We start from the raw sequence: 20,492 nt of genomic DNA on the forward strand, positions 1-20,492 counted from the left end.
AAACAAAGTGAATATTACGATTGAGAAAAAATAGTGCAAATTTGGCACGTTTGCATCATGTATAGTTTATATTATAGTCGTGGAGGAAGCAGAGAGTTCTAAAAGATTCCAGAACATCATCTCCATCTTCTGAATCCGTAGAAACCTGGATTGTGACTTGTTTTAAAACAGACATTACTCCCTCCCAACATATTTTCTTTATGATAAAGACTAGAATCTTAGGAGAAGACATATATACATATATGTATGTATGTATGTATGTATGTATGTATGTATGTATGGTATTCAGCTTTGTTTGGGTATTTTCCCACGTCATTATAGTTGTGCTTTTAAAGTTGTAGCAACGTTTCAGCAGAAACTCATCTGCCATCATCAGGCTTCTGTACTGTGTATTCTGTATCTAACAATACAGAAGCCTGATGATGGCAGATGAGATTCTGCCGAAATGTTGCTACAACTTTAAAAGCACAACTATAATGACGTGGGAAAATACCCAAACAAAGCTGAATACAATACATGTAAGTACCCGCGAAAACTTAAGAAAACATGTGTGTGTGTGTGTGTGTGTGTGTGTGTGTGTGTGTGTGTGTATAAAAAACAGGAAAGCTATGAAGTTGTCACAGGAAGTTGTGCTTTGTACTTCCTTCCACATCCAGCACTCTCCTTCTGCAAAGCAGTTGTCCTAGGCCCAACCCTGATAATAAGTTATGCTAGTGAGGTATTTCTTCTGACACCGTGTCTTCACCCTGTGACCCAGGAAAAATATAAAACAAGGGGTTGAAGCTGCCATGTGTGAAATCTTCCGGTCTTGAGTCAAACAAAGTGCAGGACCACCAGTACAGAAGCAGGAGAGGCGTTCTGCTCCAGCCATTCTCGCTGCCTCCAACCAGCACAACTTTGTAACCGAGAGCTCCTGGTTTGCCCCCCTCCCTCAGTATCACAGGACCCCTTGTCCAAAATGCTTGTGTGGCCACCAAGCGTTGGCGGGAAGCCCTCTGTCTTTTGCAAATGGCCGTGGGGAAGCCAGGTGTGGGAGTTGTCCTGCCAACCTCTCTGCAAAGACCCCTGGGTTGCTGTGTTCTGACTTGGCAGAAAGTCCTCACTGAGAGACCACAACTCGTGTAATTGTTCCATTGCGCTGGAGACCATTCATGGAAAGAGGAGGGGGAGGAGGGGGAGGGGGTGGGGGTGGAAACAAAGTGCCAGCCATTTCTGAGTGAGTTTGTGGGTCATGAATTGGAATAGGGCTCATGGAACCAGAGTCACTCTGGATGGAGCCCAGGCTGCCGCCATCAAAACTGGTCATTTTCTTCTTCATTAGTTTCCTTTCTTTGGCTCTGCGATTTTGGAACCAGATTTTCACCTGCAAGAGCAAAACAGAGGAAGAAGAGAGTTAAAAAGAGTTTCCATCACTTGGCATTGGGAGCAGGGGTAGGATTCTATTGGTTCACACCAATTCGCTAGAACCGGTTGTTAACATTCTAAGCAGTTCGGAGAACCGGTTGTTAGAAGAAATTACTGGCCTAATCCTGTAAGGAAGGCTGGAAGGAAACATTCTGGTGTTGCTTACAGAAACTGCCTCTCCGTTAACCCTTATTACATTCTTGGCAGGACTAGACTTCCTGTCTCAGGAACTTCTCTGGAGTTTTTTCCCCCCCTCCTTTGCTGGTACTTTGCTTGTGTGGAGTGACCATTGAAAAAAGTGACTTATGACCATTTTTCACACTTACGCCTGTTGCAGCATCCCCACAGTCATGAGAGGCCAGGCGAGGAGATGCGTGCCTCAATGTGAGTGATATTGAGTTGGCCACGCCCAGGCAATAACATGACCACCAAGCCATGTCCACCCAGTCACATGACCACCAAACCACGCCCATCAAATAAGCCACACCCACAGAACTGGTGGTTAAAAATTTGAATCCCACCCCTGATTGGGAGCCTTAAAGATGAGCAAAGTCTAAAGCCATCCTAAGCTGCATTAGGCCTCTGCATAGAATCAAGATCACGTGAAGTGTTCGTGGCGCTTTATAAAGCCTTAGTAAAACCACGCTAGGAATACTGCATCCAGGTTTGGACCACAGATGAGCCCAAACTTTATGCTGCTAAGCGAGATGTTTGTCAAGTGACTTTTGCCCCATTGTATGACCTTTCTTGCCACAGTTGTTAAGTGAATCACTGCAGGTGTGAAGTCAGTTGCACAGTTGTTAAATGAACCTGGCCTCTCCATTGACTTTGCTGGTTGAAAGGAGCCTTTCAAAACCTGAGGCCACACCCTTGACGAGAGTGTGTGTGTGTGGGGGGGGGGATATGTTGCTTGAAGCCCTTCTAATCCAGTCACTCCTTGCACTTTCTATCAGGGCTGCATTAAGGCCAACTGGGGCCCTAAGCAGAGACCACCAACGGTGCTCAAAGGGAGTAAAACCTCCAGGGCACAAGATGAGAAACGAATGGGACATCTGATGCCACCTGCAAGCCAAGCTTTTAAACTTTACCTCTGCTCTGGGCCAAAAAAAAGTTGGGTTTTATTTGAGAAAAAAATAATAATGCAGATTAAAGTCTGCTGCAGCAGATAAGAACAATTACCAGAAAAAATTAACAAATGTTGTGTAGCACTAAAACAGTGAAGGGTATGAAAGCGAGAGGAAATCCATCTGTGCTTTGAGCTTGTTGGTTTGCTGACATTTTATTAGCCAACTAGGTAACATCATCAGTGCTAGCAGACAAACCTGCAAGAAAATCACCAAGCTCAGAGAGCTCCAAGGAGCTTCAGGGGATAGTCTCTCCCATATTTTCCCACCCAGCCAGCGGGTCCTCTGCTCTGAATTGGACAGAAACCTTGCCATAGGCAGGTAATTGAGGCTCTACCTGTCTCTCGGAAAGCCTCAGGTTTGCAGCAAGTTCAGACTTCCTTCGGATGGTGATATATCTGTTGTAATGAAACTCCTTCTCTAGTTCTAACCTCTGGTGATCTGTGTACACCACACGGTACTTCTCTCTTGTTCTTGTTTTACCTGTTGAAAAAGAAAGTAAGAAAAGTTTGCATTTGCTCCTGAAATGTTGGACCTGCCTAATCCAGACTTTGGCTGAACCAAATAAAGAAGATGCACCTATGCTGGAAAATAATACCAGCACTACTTTTGGTAAGCCTGTCTTCCAAGCACAACTAAAAATAATACCATTTACAAAAAACTTACTATTAAACGTACTGTATATAAGTGTACTGTATGCATACTTATATACAGTACATGTAAATAAGTGTATGTACACTGAGAGTTTATGTATTGGAGACAAATTCCTTGTGTGTTCAATCACACTTGGCCAGTAAAGAATATTCCAATTCCAATATCAATAATACTATTTACAAAGCACATCTGGTCTAATTCTTATGCTTCAAAAATGATTTGGAAGGAGTACCTTAGACTTTGAACCCAGCATCTCTCACTGCTATTCCTTAAAGCCATTCTTCTGTTTTAGGCTTCTGTGCAAGCTTACAAAACCACGCTCTGCTTTAAAAGTGACATTTGTGGAATGGGTTGGTTCCTTAAAACAGTTATTGCCGTTATTTTTCAGGCCCATGAAGAATTCTTGGAAAAGTCAGGTGGCCTTAAGAAACAGCAGAGAGATGCACAAGACTCAAAATTCCATTCAACTGTTTTCAAAGGGTGCAAATCGTCACGTTGGCTGGCTCAGGCATAAGAAGGCATTTATACTCAAGCATATTTTGGTTTTGATCCGCAAGCATCTTTACCCGTAACTTCCAAAACAGCTGAAAGCTAGCAAAAACATTACCTAGTTCACCTGCAGCAATTGTGGTGGGCTTCTGCAAACAAGAAGTATATTGTGGTGAATGGCAATGATTACAAGGGCATCAGAATGTAGGTGGGGAGACGAGACATTTTGTGTTGTAAAAACTGTGAAAATATATGTCATTTTCCATAAACCTGAAGGGCACCTTTGTCTCTTGACTTAATGGCAGCCTTTCTCCAGCTCAGATCAGCTTCAGAAGTGGCAAGCCATACAGGGAGTCCTCGACTTACAACAGCTCATTTAGTGATCATTCAAAGTTACCACGGCACTGAAAAAAATGTGACTTATGACCATTTTCCCCACTTATGACCATTGCAGCATCCCCATGGCCACGTGATTTACATTCAGATGCTTGACAATTGACTCACATTTATGACGGTTGCAGTATCTTGGGGGTCACATGATCCCCTTTTGCAACTTCCTGAGAAGCAAAGTCAATGGGCAAGTGAGATTCACTTAAACAAATGTGGCAAGAAAACATCTTAAGGACTTAATTTAGGTTTCAGTAATCTTCACAAAGCAGCACAAAGGATCTGCCCCTGAACTAGCCTTCTTCTGTTTGATGGTCTACAGACACGGGCATTAGTATCGTGTATATCATGAAACCATTGCACACATGAAATTTGTGTGACAATGTGACTCTCTTGCCATGAATCAGGGACATTGAGACCTCCAGATGCAGTAGAAGTTCAACTTTCAAGGTCCCATCTAACTGGAAATTTGCAGAAATTGCCAAAATGGGCAATAGTCTCATTTTGAATCTTATGTATGTTTGGCACATTTCAGAAGTTAGTTGGAATTTCCCCTCAAAAATATAATTTAAGGAATTAAGTTTTCTTTTCTTTTTTTCCATGTTTTATTTATATAAAATACAATTACATTCATACTACAATAACAATAATATTTAGCTTGTCTACTTTAACAAATCTCCATTTTAACATTTATCCTTTTTATGTCCCCATATTTCTAACTTCTGTTTCTATTATCTAACCATTGATAAAATAGGTCCCATATCAAAAAATATTTCTTTTTTGTCCTTAATAGTAAACATTAGTCTATCCATTTCTGCACATTCTAATATTTTCTTAATTACACTCATCTGTCGGGATCTCATCTTACTTCCATTGTTGTGCAAATACAATTCTGGCTGCAGTTAGTACATGTAAAATCAAATATATATAGTCCCTTTGTCATATTTTTCCAGCAGAATGCCCAGTAAAAATATTTCTGGTTATCTATATGCTGTTTTATCATTTTTTCCAACCAAGTATGTATTTTCGTTCAATATTTTTTAGCTTTGGGGCATGTCCATCACATATGATAACATGAACCAGGTATTTCATTGCACATCCAACATTTAGTGGATCTGTCCTTATACATTTTTGCCAGTTTTGTTGGTGCAAAATGTCATCTATTAAAAAACATTTTATACAAATTTTCTTTATATGGAGTTTCAAGCTACAGCTTGCACCATGAATTGGACCAACCTCCTTTTCTCTCTTTAAAGTTCCTCATTTTAAAAGCCGAACCAGTCAGCCATAGAAAAAGAGGGTGGGAAATGGAATATGGGGGCAGTATGAAGGCTAAAAGACTTTTTCTCTTAAAATGAGATGTTAGAAGTAGGAAAGGAGAGGGACTGCCCTGGACTGGAATGTGTAATGGGGATGTGCTGGAGGAATGGCGGAGGGAAGACCCATTTAAAGGGGCCTTTTGTAATCAGGGAGAATCAGGTTGTTGACTCTAACAAAACAACTCGCCAGGTGTTGTAAAACCAGGACCTGCTTTAAGGAGACTCAAGTTATTCTAGCAGTCTGAGGCCCTGCCTTGCTCTTGGGGCAGGAGAGTACGGGGGGACATGCAGGTTTCCCCTTGGCCATAAAATTCACAGGGCATTTTTTCGGAACACAATAAAAGGCAAGAGAGGGCCTCTTTATTTGCTGTGAAAATCATCCGTCTTTCCGGCAATATAACTGCTAAAGAAAAGGAGCAGAAGCCAGGATGCATATCAAAGCCCCCTCCCTCCCCGCCCCCCCCCCAAAAGTGTCAAAACAAGGTCTGTTGCTTGATATGGCAAACCAGCCCCTGGACTCAAGACAATGGAATCAAGGGACAAAGAGGAGCAGGATGCGGCTCCTGAACCTCACAACTAGTTTATAAAGAAAATAGATTAGCATTCAAATTGCCCCTGGTTTTCCCTGCCTTCTCTGCTTGAGCCTAGCTCTTGTTTTGCATCAGCCAGCATCTTCCTGGTCACAAGACTTTGTGAATTTGGCCATGTCTGCGAATTCAGCAGGACAATAAAGGCAGCTGAGCCCTGCCTCCCCTTTGGAAATGCCATCCCGTTTCCAGTTCCATCCAGGCAAAGGAGCTTCAAAGGGTCAGAGGAGAGGTTCACCAACAGCCTTCCCCAGCCTGGTGTCTTCTAGGTGGGCTCCACCAGTACGAGGGAGAAGATGGCTATCTCCGCTTCTCTGGAGACCCCCAAGTGGAAAGAGGAAGCCAAAGGAAGGACGCCAGGTTGGGGAAGCTTAGCTTAGAGAAGATTTTGAAAGGAGCCAGGAATACTTTCCCTAAGAGAAAGTATTCCCTCTGAGTTTGGTTTTCTTGCAGACATTTCATTACTCAAATGAGGTAACATCATTTGTGCATTGATGAAGTTAGCTAGTTTGAGGTAATGAATCATCTGCAAGAAAACAACCAAACTCAGAGAGAATTTTCCCTAGTCAATGTTGATAAAATGATTCCAACGGTAATATCTAAATCTAGCTAAACTTTCTTTTAACCTCCTACTCCAAATGGAGTTTAGGCTTTGCATCTTTAATTTTTATTTTTCCTGAAAGAAGGCATACATGGGACTCAGCATTTTGTTTCATGACTAGACCTTCATAATCCTTCTCTCAGTTCATGATTCTCAACATTTTGATGAGTCTCGTTCCTGATAGTGCAACATTGTTATATTTATATCACTCCTTCCAGCATTGTGTTTAATGGTAAAATGGTTGCTTTATCTCTTACTCCTGATTGTAACATCAACAAGGTGCACCAACTCCATTCCAATCCATAGAAGCAATTACAGAATGAAATCCCTGTTTGGTGCCTTTGTGTTAAAGCTCCATGGAAGTTGCTATTGTCTCATCTAACAGCTACCAAGGGAGGACATCTTGACCTTGCCAGTGGTTGTCTATCTGCTGCTAAGAGAAACCAGAAAGACAGTGTGGTATAGTAGGGAAGACTCTGGGCCAGGTCTCGGTGGAGACTTCTACCCTCATCCATGAAAACATACTGGGTGACTTTCAAGCAAGTCAACCCAAAACACCTCTCAGAATTGTTGCTATTGGGAAAGAAATGAAGTCTTCTAAGATTTCTGAACTGCTGGAAGAAAGCAGAATGTGAGACACGAATGAACAAATGAGCAAAGACTTGTGTGGAATGGTCTTCCAGGTCCCTCAAGGGTGGCCTATTTCTCCCTGTCTGAAACTGGACATTTCTTCAAGGGGTCTTCAGAAGTGAGATACTGTAGGGAGAGAGAGACTGGACTAAGGGCCCTTTCAGTGGGAACAACCTGAAGGCTCAAAACAGTCAAGATGGCGACTGCAATTGCATGATCACTGCCCAAACTCTTCATTTATGAGGCAGGACTTCAATCATAAAATCATCACCATCTTGACTTGTTAAACCTAAGCCTAAGATTACTCCTTCAGATATCCTTGTTTTTCAGTTATGGCTTTTTTTGCTCTGGAATTGGCTTAGAGACATATAACTAGTTGAATCATATCTTGTAGTTATGAAAGACATTTTAATGCAGCCTTTAATTGCTGCCCTTTAGATTCCTTTTAATGTTTTTGAACACCTGACTGCAAATGATGATTCTTAGTTTGCTCTGATTTCCTCACTAATTACCATACTTTGTAATTTTGATCATTTTTTGCTGTGCATCTATGAACAGTATGATCTCTTGGAAATGTTCATTTAAAGTGAAGAATGTTTTAAAGGATTTAAAATAAGCCAAATTAAAATTACATTAGCTGAGTATTTCCCTCTCACTCTAGTTTTTACTTTCAGTCTTAAATGATTGCTAATATATTTGTGGAATCCTAGTATTCTGTAAAATTTTATCCCTGAATTTTTTTAACTGTCAAAATCTGACAACAGGTAGGACACTACTAAATTTTAAACCACGTTTTAAATGGAATTGATCCATTTAGAGAATTCTAAAATTATTAGAATGAGATCTGAATGTGGATTTTCTTACAGCAATGTTGTACTGTTCATTTTTATTTGTTATTCCACTTTTTACCAACTAGATATAATAAGTTGATTAACCCCAAAATTAAAGAGTATGGGATTACAAATGTTCAGATATAGAAGGACTGTAGTATAGTAATGGTAGAATCTATGCTTTAATTTGTATGCAAGATATCCCAGAGTTATGTCTGTTAAAATACTATTGGCTACGATTAGGAACTCCAAGGTACAAATAACAAATCTGGCATTTATTTTTTAACACAAAATCTGATCATGGATTGCAATAAAGTCCTATTCTATTCTATTCTATTCTATTCTATTCTATTCTATTCTATTCTATTCTATTCTATTCTATTCTATTCTATTCCATTCCATTCCATTCTTTTCTATATTCTATATTCTGTTCTATTTTATTCTCTATTTTCTATTCTATTCTAATTTTATCCCATTTTAAATGACTGTGGTGGCACATCATGGGTTTGGCTTGGGTTTGGCTTAGTGTTGTGTGAATCCAGATTTGTTGGCTTGAAGGCTCTCAAACCAACAGCTAAGACAATGAAGAGACAAATTACATCTGTCTAATCTATGAATTCTATGAAACACACTAAATCTAGAAGCTCTTTTTAAAGGCTTTGCCTGAACCCACGGGCAGGAGAAGATTCCTGTTGAAGTAGAACCAGGCAGGTATGTGGTTTGATCTGTGGTTACACACACTAGAAAATGTTCCTACTGAAAGGATTGACTGTTTGGTATTGTTCACCTGCCAGTTCCATAGATTTTGAGTGAATTATGATAAACAGAAATCAAATCACCATCCGTGTTGGAGGACTGAAATAAAGGATAGCAGACCAAAGAACATGGATTTAAGTTGTGAAAGTGTTGTTGCTAAAAACTGGGTACCCTCCTTTTTCTCCTAAGGCCTTTTAGTGTTCTTCATGCATTATAGCCTGCTTTGAGAAGAGTTAACCTACACTGGGAGAAACTTCCAAAACTCTGAATGCACAACTTTGCATATAGTGACAGTGTAGGAAAGATTTCAGTGTCCTCACAGAGGCTTCCCCGGCTAAGAGTCAGACTGCAGTGCTCAGAATTCCCAGAGCTGCAATGCAGACTGCGATTCCTGGGATTGTGGTCCAACACATCTGGAAGACGCAGAGTTCAGAGAAGCCTTGTTTCATACTCCAATGTGGGATAATGGTTCAAGTGTTGGGCCAGGGTTCAAGTCCACCCTAACCCTAACTTTCTGAGCTGAGCCTACCTCATAGGCCTACTCTTATAGGGATAAAACAGAATGAAAATATAGAAATGGATGATAGAACCACCTCTGAGCTGTAAGTAGTCTATTAGTTTTACCCTCCCAGGATAATCCAACCTCTAATTCACCTTTCTCCAGTTAGAGAAGAAATCTTGGCCACCATCCATCATCATCTTCTAAAACAGAGTTCTCCAAACTTGGCAACTTTAAGATTTGTGGACTTCAACTCCCAGAATTCTCCAGCCAGCCTGTTCTAAAAGAAAGAATGACTATCTTTTGGCTGGTCTAGGATTATTAAGAGAGATTTGATTTGAATGAATCTCTGTTTCCTCAGTTACTATATTCATAATTATAAACAGATGTTCCATGAATAGTGATACCAGTGGGTGATTTACCTATAAGTACAGGTAGTCCTTGACTTACAACAGTTCACATAATGACCGTTTGAAGTTACAGGGGCACTGGAAAAAGTGACTTATGACCTTTTTTCACACTTATGACATTATAGCATCCCCATGGTCACTTGACTTACATTGGGATGTTTGACAACTGACTTATATTTCTAACCGTTGCAGGGTGCCCTGTCTCCTTTTGCGACCTTCTCATAAGTAAAGTCACGGGGGAAGCCAGATTCACTTAACAACCATGTTACTAATTTAACAATTGCAATGATTCATTTAACAAATTTGTCAAGCAATGTCATCTCCTGTTCCTGTAAATAACCAAATGAGCTACTTGTTGTCCAATTCCATGCCTGGTCCAAAGCGGATATGAGATATGATAGACATAACAAAGCGGATATGAGATATGATAGACATAACAGAGCAATGCTATGGGCAGCAGTAACCCTTTTACTGCACCAAAACTTACAGTTCAGATAATTTATTGGTTTTACCAATCCAGGTTAATTTATTCCAGAGCAAACTTTTTACCTCCTTTCCACAGCTTTGGATGCTGTGGGTGGATATTGAGAAAAACCAACCAAGGGGAAAACAGGTGTTTCTGGAAACAACCCAAAGACAAGTCAGAACAATAAGGTTGGGTGGCATCATGAAGTTGTGGTTGTTTTTGTTTAAATTTGTAGGCCCTCCCTGATGAATCTGAGGGGGGGGGGAGAGAGCAAACAAAGGATTTGAGGAAAAGCTTGGTTTTATTGCTCAAGTCCTTTGCCTTCCTAAATGGACCCTATACTTACCCAAACTCTAACCCTACACTTAGCCCATGTTAACAGTGAGCAGACCTTCTCAACTTATCTCACTGGCTTGCCATTCTGGCTGCCTGTTCTCCTTGAGAGTAGAAGAGTTGGAAGGGATCTTGGTGGTCCTCTAGTCCAACCCCCTGGCCAAGCAGATGTCTAGACCATTCTGGACAAATGGCTGTCCAAACTCTTCCTAAAAAACCTCCAGTGATGCAGCAAGCACAATTTTTCTTCAACAAAGCTCCCATCCATTCCTTCTTGTCTTGCCCTCAGGTGCTTCTACCTGCCCCCTTTGTCCTGCTCCTTTATAGTCAATGGCCCAGAAAAATTCTTGAACGTATGTATAACTGGTTTTCGGTATTTTACTACTTGTATGAGAAGCGTTGTCCATCTAATCATTTCAAATATGGAAGGGTACCTTAGGTGGGGCTTTCCTTTTTGGGGAACTTGGACAATTGGTTCTCACTGTTCCCATCCAAGTGGCCCTGAACGTACCAATAACAACATATGATGATAAGAAGGAGAAGAGAGAAGATACTACTAAGTTAATATTTGTGATGGCACTTCAGTCTGTTTCTTAACTGTTTCTCTGTTGAAACATTTTTTGCTCCAAGAAAAGTCTGTATGTGGACAGGTCAACAGTGTTTGGTAATGGGGAGCCTATTTCAGTGAAAGTCAGCCTGAAACTTTTGAATCTAACATCTGTCCTCACAGTGGAGCAGCTGGCTTTGCGGGTGCTAAATAAGCCTTCGGAAGCAATTGAATGATTCCACAGTTTAGCCATCTGCCATGTAAGCAACAGCAACTATAGAAAGAACTTAATGGTCCACCTCTAAAAAACAAGTTATTTCCAAGGTGTTTTGCCATCCTTGAAAAGTCTGTATTAGCATCAAAACAATATCTTATGAATGTCCTTGTAGGTCCCCATGGAATTGACATCAACAATTTTGTATTTTTATGATGGTTTGTTGGATAAACCACAGCTTTTTAGCCACACGCTAAGGCCTAACCAAGAAAACCATATTCCTGCTTAGAAGAATGCATGAATCCAACCAAGGTTATGTCAAAATGTGCATTCTTCCTCTCCCAAAAAGAAGAGAAGGAGGCACACTTAGAGAAGAGCAGTGGAAGGATCCCAAAAATTAAACCAGCCTTCTCTGAAAAGCACTTTTTTTTTTGTTTAGAAAAACAAACCCAGTCCAGGCTATGACAGAGGTCCATAAAATGGTGTTAAGGTCTTTGCCTCGCTCTTCTGCATATTAAGACCAGGATGAATTGTTAAAGCAATTTATTGGCAGCTGGGTTGAGGACTTATGTAAGAAAGCCCACGGTCCATGGACCTTATTCCAAGGAAGCTAAAGAACACTCTAACCTATTCATGAAGGATGGACAGGTAAGTGTGCTACAGCAACAAGCATAACATCCACAGATGAAGATGGTGGAGCTTAGATTGCTAGGAGAAAGGAAAGGACATTTTCTAGTTGGGAACCCACTTTGTGTGGCTGAAGGCTGAGCCTGAAGGGAAGGCTTTGGGTCCAGGTAGGTTAGACACTAAGAGCTTCACTAGAATTAGGTCTTGGATTTCATATGATGAAACAGGACCACACTATACATTTATTTGGCTCTGTATGGAGGACATTTTCCAGTATTCCAGAAATGACTGGAGAAGCAACTGTCTCTCTGGTTTTCTAACATTCTTATTCAAAGCATTTCTCTGTCTGCTGCCACACAAAAGTTGGGCCTCCAGATACACAAGGAAATTAATTCTTATTTGGTTAGACCTCCCATCAAGTGCCTTTCAAGGATGTGGCCCACCAGCTTCACCAGCCACCAATGGGACTTATAGCCCTACACCATGCTAAACCCAGGTTAAGGAGCCACAAGTGCACTCTTCACATCATATAACAGTGGCTCAAGCCAAACAAATCACCTTCATTCTTCAAGGAAAGTACTCAAACAAGATGCTAACAGAAAGATTGAGTCCCCCACGCCAAATGTAGTGAACCACAAGATATTTTAATTAGCTGAGCATTGTGTGAATCCAGATGTTCTGCCGTAGCCTTCTCTGGATGCAATTTTCAGAACCATAAAACCCATATTTGCTGGGAATTCTGGGATTTGCAATCTGAAAGGGCCCAGAGAAGGCCAAGTTTTTTTTTATTCTTCTTATATGTATCCATGAATTCATAACTATGTTTTTACTTATACCTATTATCTTGTAAGCAATTGACAAAAATAAACAAACAAACAAACAAACAAATAAATAAAGTCAAAAAAGTTATATAGGCAAGTTGTGAACTAGATGTTGCTGTCTGTCTATTCACCCATTCACCCATATATTGATGGCATTATCAATAGGCTAAACATATTTCTATAAGCCATCTTTTGAAAATTTAATTCAAACCAGGATTTTATTCCTTATCTGCAGATCTTGCCAGCTTACCCAGTTTGATTTATATGAGAAACTGGAGAGCCACTGTTAAAAACAGGGAGCTCCCTGAAGTAATACTTTTTTATATATTCAGGAACTCTCAAGAAATAGGTTTAAATATTCACTTATAGAATATTTATAGAAACTAATTTGCCTTGAAAATTGCCAGTTTTTGTTCATAACAGTGACATAATTTACAACAGTGTTTTTCAAACTTGGCAACTTTAAGGAGCTCAAGTCCCAGAACTGTCCACTCCACAAATCCACATATCTTAAAAGCTGCCAAACCTCTGAGTTACAGCAAGATGACTAGATTGGAACTTTTGTGGATCATTTTTAACACAAATTGAGAACTAGAGATGAGAGACAAGACCAGGTAAGACACAGGGAATAGCACCATCTTTTCCTTCCAAATGCCTTCAAATGCCTCTAGAATACAACAGTCAGTTTCCAAACAAGGGAGGCTGTGAATTCTGGATATTGTAGTTCAAGGCATCTTAGAAAGTGTCATATTTAGTGTATTTCTGTGAATTTACAAAACTCGCATTGTGCTGAATCTTATTTAAACAACAACAGAGCACTGTGGTTCTCATGCTACTCTGAACCATAAAATCACCAAACTGCCTAGGGCATACAACAAATTCAACTGGTTATTTTTTTACAACTGTAACTAAATCTTATCTAGCTTATCATGTAATATGAAGACTGCTGCTAGATGTGTAGAGTGTTAATTACTAACATTAAAGCATACTAGTGTAGCATTATTTGACATCTGACTAGTTGGCTAATGACACATCTGCCAGCAACCAAGCTCAGCAACTTCACAGCTCAACCTTGAGCTACATCTAACCTATTCGTGTTCAATATACTAATATGCATGTTAATGCAGCTGTAACTAAGTTTCTCATATCTACTTTAGCATCAAGCAAGACAATTTTCCAGAATATCTGAGGTGCCTTTTGTAAAACCACGTGCAATGTTTATCCTGCCCACTTGTTAAATCCATCGTTATTAACGTTCTGGAAGGTACTCTGTCAAGAGATCAAAGGCATTTTCTGCCTCTTAGATTTCTGCATTCCGAGAGGCGTCTAGCCTGCTAAAGAGCCCCTTTTATCAGGAGCCTCCATTTGAAATGTTAATGGGGCCACCCTCAAAGTGAACCCAGGTGAGCACAGAATCCTTGCTGCAGAAGCCCCTCTCAAGATAGAAACCTTTCTATTGTGCACGAAAGCATTGTCCCTTAAATGCCAGTTTGGTTCTGCTGTTATGCAAATACATTTTTAAAAGGTGCAAAGTTCACCTTTCTGCAGGAAAACAACAGAGCGCACCAAGGACCTCCCCCCCCCCAGCTTTGAAATAAGTAGGACTTCCATGACGATTGTAATGTGGATTGTGTATAGCAGGAAAAGAGTGTCGGGGTACAGTAGATCCAGAATTGGTCTGCTAGCACTTTTTTTCTGATTTATTTCTGAGCTGCAGCTCACTTCATTGGATGCTGCTGGAAGGATTACTTGGCTGGTTTGCATTCAAGCCTCAAGCCAACCCAATGTTAATAAGCAACAAATGCAAATGCTAAACTTTTCAGGACCAGATCCAACTCAGTGCCACAGCAATCCTATCCCTCATCTTGTACCAGGAGCTGAAGGTGTTTTTTTTTTTTTTTTAAACCCGATTTCTTCCTCTTCCAGCCCGTTTTTCCTTACGCACCCTTCCCCTTAAAGGAGCCCCTTTTTATGAATACATCCTGTCATCATTTTCTTGGAGAACCAGATAATTGAGACCATAAATCGAAGTTGTGACTCAAGAGCCCGATCAGAAGATGAGAAAAGCCCTTTTTCTCTTCAGGATAATCTGTCCCTTGGCTTCAGAAAGCGGCCAGCAACAGGAAAGTTAGAGAGCTTGGAGGGGAGAATTTAGGTCACCAACATACCTGTTGAAGTAGATTGGACTGTTTTCCTCATCCATTCGTAGGAGCTGTGCCGCTGGCTGAGGGGAGGAGAATTTGCCTCCGAATTCATGGTGTCCAGAGAAGGTAAAGTCAGAGAACCAGCAGGATTCAGGGAACTGTAATCAGCAGAAGAGAAGGAGACCTGTCCGGGAGAAGACCTGTTGATCTGGGTGGAAGTTATGGTGTTGGAGGTTCCTGGCCCATAAGCACTCCAATCCTCCCGAGGCAGCCCATAAGGTGCTCCCCAAGTCCCTGATGGTTGTCCACGATTCTCCATACTTTGGGGATGGTGGTATCCTATGTAATCTGCATAAGGTGTAGCAGAAGGGAAGTTTTGTGCTGGTAGGTTGCTGCTGCCATTGCATCGTACAGAACCTGGATACATCCTGGCTTCTTTTTCCAAAATATAACTCACAAAGATGAAGTTCATCCCCTAGCTTCTTCTTGGCCAGGCATCCTGCTCCTTGGGGGGGAGGGATTTCACACGTCCTCTTCTTGCTCTTCTTCTCTCTTTCTCTCTCTCTCTCTTTTTAATCCTAAACCTAGACTGGTTTTGGAGATGACTCAGAAGTCTCTTTACTACCCATCCTTGACAATAGGATCCCTGGTGCTGGGCTAGCAGTGGACTGGGGATCTGCCTAATGTCAAAGATAACTGGCTACTCCCAAACATTTGCATTCAAATGAAGGGTTGGTCATCTTGCAACCCCACCTTACTGTTGGCTTGCTGATTTCTCCCAGACCCTTCCCGTCCTGGGCCAGGCATGGATTCAGTGTGCTTGTTCTGAGAATCTTGGAAAAACAAAGTGCAACCAACACCACACTAAGTCATAACGTCATTTCTTTGATTTGGGATTATTTATTAGATTTATGTGCCATGCATCTCATCTAGAGGTGATTCTGGGCAGCTAACAAACATTAAAACCAGTAACCACTAAAAGAATAAATCAATAAACAACAATAATGATAATTTATCATTAAAAGATGGGAGGAGAAGGCAGCACAAAGACTAGCATTGTGTATGAATCCAGCCAATGTGGTTTGTAACTCATTGGTCAACATTGTAGGTGAGCTTTTAAACTTATCCAATATTCATCTCATGAGTGAAAAGAGGCATTCATTCCAGATGTGATAGATGTTTATATCACAAAGAACAAGGGCATTTAATTTTAGATAGATGATCCTATGTTCAATTGCAATTAATGGAACATTCAACAGTTGAATGAATTTGTGTATAGAAGACATTTATCTCCAATTTCATGAAAAGAACTCATTATTTATGTTTAATGAAAGAAATAAGAATTTAAAGGACGTGGCAGACAAAGCATGTGATTAAAAAAACAAAACAAAGTTTTAACACAAACCATTTCATTCTCTTCATTCTTCACGGTTATAGTAGCTGATTTGTATTTTCTGAGTAGTTGGAGAAAAATATTGGGGTGTAAACTGCTTTGACACTGTTTCTTGACTGCAACCAAAACATCATAAGAAGGGATGGAAAAAAATAAAATAAAATCCCTTAAGGATGTGCTACTTAGTTGACTTTTGTGAATGACCTGACACTTCTGAGGGAACTCTCTCTTAAAGAGGTGAAAAGTGTTTGAAGATTACTTTTCTTTGAGTAGCACTCAGTCAAAGAGCTTGGGATGTTTGTCTTCTGAATTTAGAGGCATCTTTTTAACTCTGTGGAGGGAATAGATTGGTTGTTCCCTGGTTCTTTTAAAAAAAGATTTCCACATCAGCTGGGAAAAGCTTTGGTATGATTTTGAAGATGTAGTTTCTGGAATAATCTTGGGTGAAGAATTAAATTATATTCTGTACAGGAAGGTCCATTTAAAGTCTCTAAGAGGCCAGAAATGAAATATTTATTAGTGTGTTTTTCCGCCTGCGTTGTTTTCAGTCCATTGAAGTCAGTGGTCCAGTAACTGTGAAACCTTAACTATGGTTTTGCTTTAGTTGAATGCAAGACATCGCTGGATCTGATCAAATATTAAATTATACTTTCGGCATTTGTGGGATTTAGTACCACCCCCTCCAATTCCCTCAAAGGTTTCTATATACAGAATAAATGAAGGCGTTTCTGAATGGAATTTCCTATTCTGCCATATAAGCTGCTCTCCTTTGTATGATGTCCTGGCCATTTAGATCAGGGGTGTCCAACCTTGGCAACTTTAAGACCTTTGGTCTTCAACTGGCTGGGGAATTCTGGGTGTTGAAGCCCACAGGTCTTCCAGTTGCCAAGGTTGGACACCCTGATTTAGACAGAGTGTTTCCCATAAGCTTACCAGAAGTTGCCATCAGTGTTGATGAAGGATAGGAAAAATAATTGCTGGATTCACACATTCACAGGTATTTAGTTACAATTTGTGGTGTCCTTGACGCTTCCTGAGCTTGCTTGTTTTCTTGCAGATATTTTACCTAAACTAGGTAACCTCACCAGTGCTAGCATTTTAACTAGTTTGGGTAATGAAATGCCTGCAAGAAAGCAAGGAAGCTCAGAGAGCACCAAGGAGCCCTCATGTCAATCCTGAAGTGCAAATATTCTCTTTTATTAGTTAGGGTTTATTTAATAAGCTTCAAATAGGCTAGGTTCATAATGGTGAGCCACAAATTCTGGTATAGCAGTCACAATAGTTTGCACAATATTCTAAGTTAAAGCTAAAGAAACCATATTCACCTTACTACAAAGATGTTGTGTGTATGTACCAATGTCAGGATACAAATTACTATGTGGTGGGACTACCAACTTGGGAGTGGAAGTAGAAACTGACTGGGAGCTGGGTCTGCTTCATTGAATGTGCTCCTTCAGTTAGGATGGTTCACCATTACATTACTGACTTACACAATGAGATGAATCTCTAAATGAGATGTCATCATTTGTGCCTCCATAAGTTGTGGGAACCCTGCCGTAGTTTAGTTTGTTCTACGAACTGTTGAACAGCAGATGGCAATACGCAGGCAAGGTGAGCCATGTTGGTGAGCTGGAGCGATGCACTGAAATTCAGATGGACAAGAACCGAATAGGGTTGGTTTGGTAATGGTACTTTTGAAAAAGAGAGTAGAAATGTGGAAGGTTGCAAACAGTAATGATGTGGCTGCAAAAAAAGAGCTAAATGCCATTTCAGGTCACATCAATAGAAGTGTCATTTCCAAATGACAGGAAATGCTTATTCCGTGTTATTCTGCCTTGGTTTGCAGCATCTTGACTGTGCTGTCCAGTTAAGAAGGATTCAGAGGGTTTGAACCATTTTGGAGAAGATCCTTGAGAATGACAGGGGCTAGAAATTAAGTCCTACCAAGTAAGATGGGAAGTTTAGGGCACATTCAGCCCTGAGAATAATAGAGGAACAGAGTTGAAAAGGATCTTGGGGGTCTTCTAATCTAGTCCATCCTCCTGGCCAAGCTGGAGAAAAGAGGGGATGTGCTGGCTGGGAGGGGACGGGTGTAATGGCCCCTGTGTAACTGCAACCCTCCTGGATTCTTGTTAATTTCTGAAGACTTCAGGCAGGCTGGGAAGGAGAAAGGTTTCCCTCAAAATTGGAAGGGGCTGGTGGACATTCTTGTTTAGTATGTGGAACCCCGTATGACAAAACCTCGGCAGGAAAACTCTACAAACACACCCCTTTAGTGAATAGCCCAGTACTTCCTTGTTTGCTGTCATAAATCCACCTGGTTTCCTTTTCTTTCACTGCTTCTTTGGTAACTAATTTGCTTTGGAAAAAAAAACTCTGGAGAACAACCCAATGACCTCTGTCCCTTCCCCCAGGCAGATGTGCCCATAAATCAGCAAAGGAAGAAAGCAGATTTTACTATGGCATCAGATCTAGCCTTGCAGCAACCGCTAGTTTCTACAATAATTGCTCAGCTTGGGATTCTTTCTCGAACCTTTTCCGGTCTCCTCGTTTTTGAGACTAAAATTATCTAGCATTATGGCTTGCTTATTCCTCTTCTTGGGGTGGGGAGATGAGAACATGGCTTGATGTGAAATGAATGTCAACAGCATTTTGTTTCAGCTGTGGCACAATCTGTGTGACCTTTAGGGCTTGATGATGAGAGCCACTCTGTGTGGTCATTTCCTTGTGCAACCATCATACACAATTTGTGTAGAACAGCTTTGGGATCAAATTACTGAGAACTTAACACCTTCATGAGACAGTAAATTCATCCACTGGTTTACTGCTGGATCCCCAGTGTAGCACAGGTGAGTGAGAAGTCCACCAAGGTTGGTTGATCACAACCAGGTCCAGGTCCACCTTTTTTAAAAAAAATTTAGATTCTTCTAATGAAAATGTGGATGGGAAAATAGCAGGCTACCAAATAAAGTAATGCTTCAACCTAATCTGGAATTCCAACCATAACTTTGACTCCAGAATATAAGACACTGAAGGAAAATGCTTTGCTTGGAAAGGTGCTGACTGCCCAGAAAGAAATCAGGAATAAACCAAGGTGTTAGAAAGCACTGTAGAGGAAGAAGATAGTAGAGCAATTAACAAGGGGATTAGTTCCCTTTTGAGAAAGAAATATTTTGCAATGGGCCATATTCAATATGGCAGTCATTTCCTGAGACTGTCCAAAATACGCTTCCTATGTTTCTAATGGATCAAAATGCTTGAGGAACTCTAGATTAAGCCATATTTGAATTAAACTAGTTTTTACAATTAAGCTAGAGAGTTTTTGTTGCTGTGCTGATACTTCTAACTAACTAAATTCATGACTTCTGGGGGAAAAAATATCGCAATTTGGTTCATGGAGGGTTTTGCTTGTTTGTGTGTACATTCAAGCTAGTGTGCCTATGACAGGATTAGAACCCTGAGTCTCTTGGTGCCTCTTGCTTTAACTGCTAGACCCAGGGTGTCCAACCCTTGCGACTTTAAGGCTTGTGGACTTCAACTCCCAGAATTCCCCAGCCCGCCTTGCTAAGATAAAAATAAGACACCATATTACGGCTTAAGGAAATACTTGAATTCAGCCAAAATGACACACAAGGGAACAGGATATGCACATATGACAGATACAACATGGCTTACATATATCACTTTTCTCTGATTGCATTAAATTCATTCCTAAGAAATGACCTCATGGCTCCATCTGATGCGATTCCAGGCGCTGAAATCAAACTGCATTCAAAGGAAACCTTTGGAGTTAGATGTTTAAGGGATTTGCAGAGATTTGGTTTCGTGTATGGAACCAAAACATCCTGTTAGAAGCTTCACCCCTAATTTAGTCTGCATAAAGAAAAGTGGGAAAGAGAGGTGGGTCACAGGGTAGAGCTGTTCCAGTCTTCACAGCTGGGGCTAAACCAACAAAAGCAGCAGTCAATTCACAGCTGCTCTAACCTCTGCAGTTGTTTGATCTCGTAAATATTATGCAAGGAGAGCAATACAGTTATCCTAAGATGCTGAGTTTAGGATACAAAAATGTTTCTTCTGTTTGGAAATCCCAAAGGGGCTTTTCCAAAAGGCGACTGGACTTTCTTGGTTACCAACTTAATAACGGCAATGATTCACTTAGCAGCTGTGGCAAAAAGCTCATAAAATAGGGCAAAACCCATTCAGCAAATGTCTTGCTTAGCAACATCAATTTTGGGCTCAATTGTGGTTGTAAGTCGA

The 20,492-nt window shown here is 40.7% G+C and overlaps 1 protein-coding gene across 1 annotated transcript; it reads right to left on the minus strand.

The window, feature by feature from the left end:
• Positions 1 to 1,099: 1,099 nt before the first annotated feature.
• On the minus strand, positions 1,100 to 15,314 carry CDX4 (caudal type homeobox 4). The gene is made up of 3 exons (XM_026684920.2): positions 14,867 to 15,314; positions 2,866 to 3,011; positions 1,100 to 1,363 (listed from the first exon to the last, which is right to left on the minus strand). The coding sequence occupies exons 1-3, from the start codon at positions 15,312 to 15,314 to the stop codon at positions 1,100 to 1,102; spliced, it is 858 nt and encodes a 285-aa protein (XP_026540705.2).
• Between the last annotated feature and the right edge of the window lie 5,178 nt (positions 15,315 to 20,492).

Source organism: Notechis scutatus, chromosome 10 (assembly GCF_049901735.1).
Source record: "Notechis scutatus isolate UNSWTSFEM ecotype Mainland chromosome 10, rNotScu1.2, whole genome shotgun sequence".
NCBI lineage: Eukaryota > Metazoa > Chordata > Lepidosauria > Squamata > Elapidae > Notechis > Notechis scutatus.